The sequence below is a fragment of the Cibotium barometz genome, chromosome 5 (assembly GCF_041138505.1).
Source record: "Cibotium barometz isolate CiBa-2024 chromosome 5, ASM4113850v1, whole genome shotgun sequence".
Lineage (NCBI taxonomy): Eukaryota > Viridiplantae > Streptophyta > Polypodiopsida > Cyatheales > Cibotiaceae > Cibotium > Cibotium barometz.
Genome location: NC_141050.1, coordinates 47559186 through 47564160, shown reverse-complemented (window position 1 = coordinate 47564160; position 4975 = coordinate 47559186). Strand labels below are relative to the sequence as shown.

Sequence of the window (4975 nt, the reverse complement as noted above, 5' to 3'; positions counted from 1 at the left end):
ACATGGTATCTATTCAAATATGGGTGGAAAAGTGATGGGTACGTTTTTCAATTAGGTGTCTTTACTAGCTTGTTAATTTCATAAGAAAATGCAATGGTTGAAGAAAGTTACAAGTCCATTTAAAAAAGGATATTTAAGTGATCCCTTGAAAGGAAAAGTGTAAGTACTCCATTCTATCTTACTATAATTTTAAGTGACCCATTGAAAGGAAAAGTCAACGTACTACATTCCATCTTACCATACTTTAAGTGACCCCTTGAAAGGAGAAGTGCTCCATTCTATCTTGACTTCATGTCCCATTGAAAGGAAAGGTCAAAAAAGCTTCATTCTATCTTGACTTCATGTTCCATTGAAAGGAAAGGTCAACAATAGTTCGCTTTCATGTCCCACTGAAAGAAGAAGTCAAACTATTGCTTTCTATTTGAGAGTTTTTGTATATCATCCTTATTAGAACAATTTATGCCTTGGACTAGTGTTGACAAAAACCTCTTTTTTTAAAACCCATCATAAAGCCTATGCTACAATTTATATTTAAACTCTAGCTAAATTATAACTAAAATGCTTAAACTTCATAGATTTCTTGAAATTGAAAAAAAAATACATGTTTAAAAAAGAGACTCCACCATAGCTTGGATTGGTCTCCAAAATTTATGAAGAGAAACATCAAGGGTTTTTTTCCTATCAAAGTTAATGAAGAGAAATTTGAATTCTCACTATCAATCCTAGTGCAATTAAGGTTTTCAAAATCTCATAATAGAGATAAATACAAGAGAAACATGGGCAAAGTGAGCATGATTTCACAAATTTTAAGACCTCTTGAAACTTTGAGGTTAAGAAAAGTTTCTACAAATTTTAGTCTTTTTGAATGGAAAAAACATTTTATGTATGCACGTTGCTTTAGTAAAACCCTTCTTTGAGAACTTTGGTGCTGTTTTGATTGATTTTAGGTGGTCCTCGTAGGAGGGGAAAAGGTCATTTACAACATCATTATGAGAAGAATTAGTTATTTATCACGAGGCATGCTCAAGAGGAGCTTCACCTTGATGATGTTGTGCTTATCATAACATTGCATTGCACCCAAGATATCATATTGTAGCTCTATAAGAGCACCAAGTGATACTATCTACAACTCCACCCCAAGCACAAAGGATCCAATACCATGGCATTGCATTGCACCCAAGATATCATTGTAGTTCTAGTAGGCACCATATAATACTATCAACCTCGCCCCAAGCACAAAACCATGAGAATTCCATGGATTACTCAATGGTTGCATGTTATAGTGTGCATACCTAATGAGAGCACATAAGAATTGTGGGATGCCATTCAAAGGAGATATCATAGAGAGAACTCTACTGAAGATCACCGATGCTACCAACATCATGAATTCCATCGTGGAGTTCGTTACCAGGCTACTGATGAAGACTTCGTTCATTGGCTCCTCGCCAAATTGCCTGAAACTCTCATCTTTTTGTGATACTTTCCCTCTCAAAACCTGCTGCAATTTCTAGATAGCTATGTCAGCACACTTTCTGAAGGTAAAAGAGAGTGCGAAAGAGTGAAAAAGCCTAACCAAATGGCACAAACAAAGCAACTCCACCCCTCCCAGGACCCAAAACACCCAAACTACCACAACACAACAATAAAAAAGGGAGCCATCACACAAGCTACATAATAATTCCCCTAAACATTTGCAGACAACTTAAGTTCAACACCATGGAGAGAGAAACTTCCCTTCTACATTTAATTTAGATTGATGAAAACATGGACACCACCCTTTTTATATCCACTTCTGAATGCTTTTGAGGCAGGATACTTGGGCAGCTTCGCACTAACTCATAAACTCCATGCGACACCGCCTACACTTATCAAAGACAGGACCATTTTTTAATCTTATGGTGCATCATAAGTTTGGATCCCCATCCACCCATCACCAGGGTCTTGAGACAGCTCTGCAACCTTACTAGAGCTTTCACTCCATGAGTTTGGACCCTAATCTGTCCGTCCCCGGGGTCTTGAGACAACTCTGCAACCTTACCAGGCTTTCACTCCTGAAAATCCATTTCAAATTGATGTGAAGGAGAAAAATCCTCCAAAATTGACGTTGGCAATTATGGGCAATAAGTATGAAGAAAATGCTTGTTGACATTTCCTGTCACGACACTTGGTGAGAATGTTTCATGTCAGGTTGACTTAAAAGCATTTCCCCAACATCAGGTACCAAGACATTGACTTTTCTCAAACCAGAAGTTTCATATAAATACAAAACTGGAAGAACTTGGGAAACAGGTAATTATATTATAAGAAACTTGTAAGTGGCATGAGCTAATGTGCTGTATACAACGCATTACATTATGAAAGAACAATTATACGGCATTTAGAAAGGCAGCCCTTCAAGGGTCAATAATAATTTCAGTTTGAACATTGACGGCTGTTAGCATACCGTGAGTTAAGTAGCATTATTATCTGAGTTACTATGGCTCTTGCTGGTAGAGTTCACATCAGAAACATTGCCTTCTGCATTTGAAGAATGACCCTGCACAGCACTGGAGGTGGAAGCATGTGACGAGGTAACATGACGGAAAAACCATGAAAAGAAGCTCCTGCTTCTACCCCCCAACACATTTTCCGGACGACTGTCTGTGATAAGCCTTCTCTCACTCACAGTATCTGTTCCAGTATGTCTACTAGATCCTGCCTCATGATCATGTGAAGAAGTAGCATCTGAAGCTCCTCTAAACAACCTCATCTGACTCGGATCATATCTTTCACCTTCGATATCTACATCATTGTGAGCGGCAGATGCCTGCAAACCTCCCTTTCTCCTTCCAAAAGGATCGCTTTCACCAATGGCGTGTTCTGCATCATTATTATGAGCCGCGCAGACCTGACCGCCTCCTAGAACTGTCTCATTCAAAACATCGTCTATTTCACTTGTCGCAACTCCTGCATCATCATTGAGGGAAGAAGGTGCCTCCAAAGCTCCACTGCTAGAGCGTAAACCTGCTGTTAGCCCTTCCCTCTCAAATTCATCCTCAACTGTCTCATTCTCAGCCACCGCTACCACCCCTTCTTGATTCTCCAGGATCGTTGGTTCTCTTCTGCTACCAAGGCCTAACACTATGAAAGAAAACACGTGAACACCTGCACCAGAAATCCCTATGAGAACTATGGTGCGCTCGCCTCCAGCAACTTCTGCCATGCCCTGTGTTGTTGTCGATGATGAGGCACGGTCTTCCACCTCTACAGGCATCTCATGGCGACAGAGAGGACAAGAGCTATGTAATTCTAGCCATGGCAAGATGCAATCTGAATGGTAAAAGTGCTTACAGGGCATCTCTCTTACCTCGCTTCCAATTTCAAACGCTTCCTTGCAGACTGCACATTGATTAAGTACCTCATCAAGGCCACCATCGTCATCAGATTCCAAGCTCTGCTTGCTGATCTTTACGGTGGGCATGGCCGCCACAGCCGCTTTCGATGCAGGCCGCGAGCCATGTCGTCCACCCTGCATTAAACCTTCTGCGAATCTCTGCATGAGAATATCCAGTGGACCAGGGCCAAGCATGCCATCATTCAGCCTCCCAAACCCCAACCCTACTCCTTCATTATGGTTGATCCTTCCAAACCCTAATCCATCCTCTTCGTTCATCCTTGAGACCCCTGATCCATCCTCACCGTTCATCCTTGGGAACCCTAGAGCTTCGTCATCAGTTCTTGTCTGATGCTGCTCTTCTCCCCCATTGTTTCTACCATCTGCGCTTCTGGATCCCTGCAAGAGGGATGCGATTTCCAGAATTTGAAGAAGAGATGGCCGGGTTTCGGAAGGTTGCCTGCTGCTTCTGCTGCCACGAAAGAGGCGACGGAAAAACCCTCGTGTGGTTGAAGTCCTGCCACCGCCATCGACAGCAAGATCCCTGTGGAGAGGACGGCCGGTAATCAGAAGAAGACCAGGGTCGCTGATTTCTTCTACAAATCCGAAGCCGCAGGAAGGGCAGGAGAGGCGAGTGGGAGATGGTATTCTGACGATGCGTTGGCAGGAATGGCACCAGTAAGGGGAAGGGGAGGGAGAAGACATAACAGGAACAAACAGGAAGAAATCAGAGTTCGACGGCTATGGCGATCAAGCTGCTCACCTCCCACCCAGACAGCTATGGCCAAAGGAAGAAGAAGACGAACGCACATGCGTAGCCCATTTTATTTTATGCTCTATTAAACATTACACGATGCCACGCGTGTGAATTACCATTTTCGAAGTTCGATTCTTACAATATATATTATATATATGTCAAACCTTTATATGCTTGAGAATTATTATTAACCCTTTAGTTACACGTCAATGATGAAAGGTATTGTTTACTCGACCTTAGGTCAATCCTTCTTGCCCTAACATTAATCATTCTAAAAGTAATTTGTTCATACCTTCATCAAATTTGAATGTTTTTTCCCAAATATTAAAGGAGGTATCTTTCCTTTTTTTTGGATGTTTTTTTTTCAGATATTAAAGGAGGAATCTTTCCTTCTCGCATCTATTTAAGGATTTTCTCAAGCCCTCGAGCATGTAGTTGAGTAGATAGAACGGTCAAGTCTCATGCTGAGGGCTCGGGTTCGATGCCTGTGAGCTACACAGTGGGGGCAGCTTGTGTGAGCCAATGGATTATTCCACCTTCCCGACACAAAGAAGGATTTTCTCAAAATTGAATAGGCAATATGTTCCACTCGAAGGTATCCACCATCATGAAGAAAACCACACTTGTTGAAGAGTTAGCCAAGGCTTGAGTGCTTTCATCTCCAAGAACTCAAGTGTGGGAGGCATTCAATGTCTTTTTCATAGGAGGTTGGCATCCTCTCTTTTTTTTAAAGGTTGATTTTTGCATAATTAATAATGGTGCCATTTTTTGTACAATACTTTCAAGGTTGAAAATTTAATAATGGTGCCATTTTTTGTACAATACTTTCAAGGTTGAAAAAAAAT

General features: G+C 41.4%; 1 protein-coding gene across 1 annotated transcript; it reads right to left on the bottom strand.

Annotated features, from left to right (window-relative positions):
* Positions 1-2278: 2278 nt before the first annotated feature.
* LOC147638568 (uncharacterized) lies at positions 2279-4211 on the bottom strand. Its single transcript, XM_086798481.1, has one exon. The coding sequence runs from the start codon at positions 4076-4078 to the stop codon at positions 2450-2452; it is 1629 nt and encodes a 542-aa protein (XP_086654607.1). The 5' UTR covers positions 4079-4211; the 3' UTR covers positions 2279-2449.
* Between the last annotated feature and the right edge of the window lie 764 nt (positions 4212-4975).

What these genes read in the sequence shown, in the direction of transcription:
- LOC147638568 (XM_086798481.1), bottom strand. Translation starts at nt 4,078, where the DNA reads ATGTCTTCTCCCTCCCCTTCCCCTTACTGGTGCCATTCCTGCCAACGC.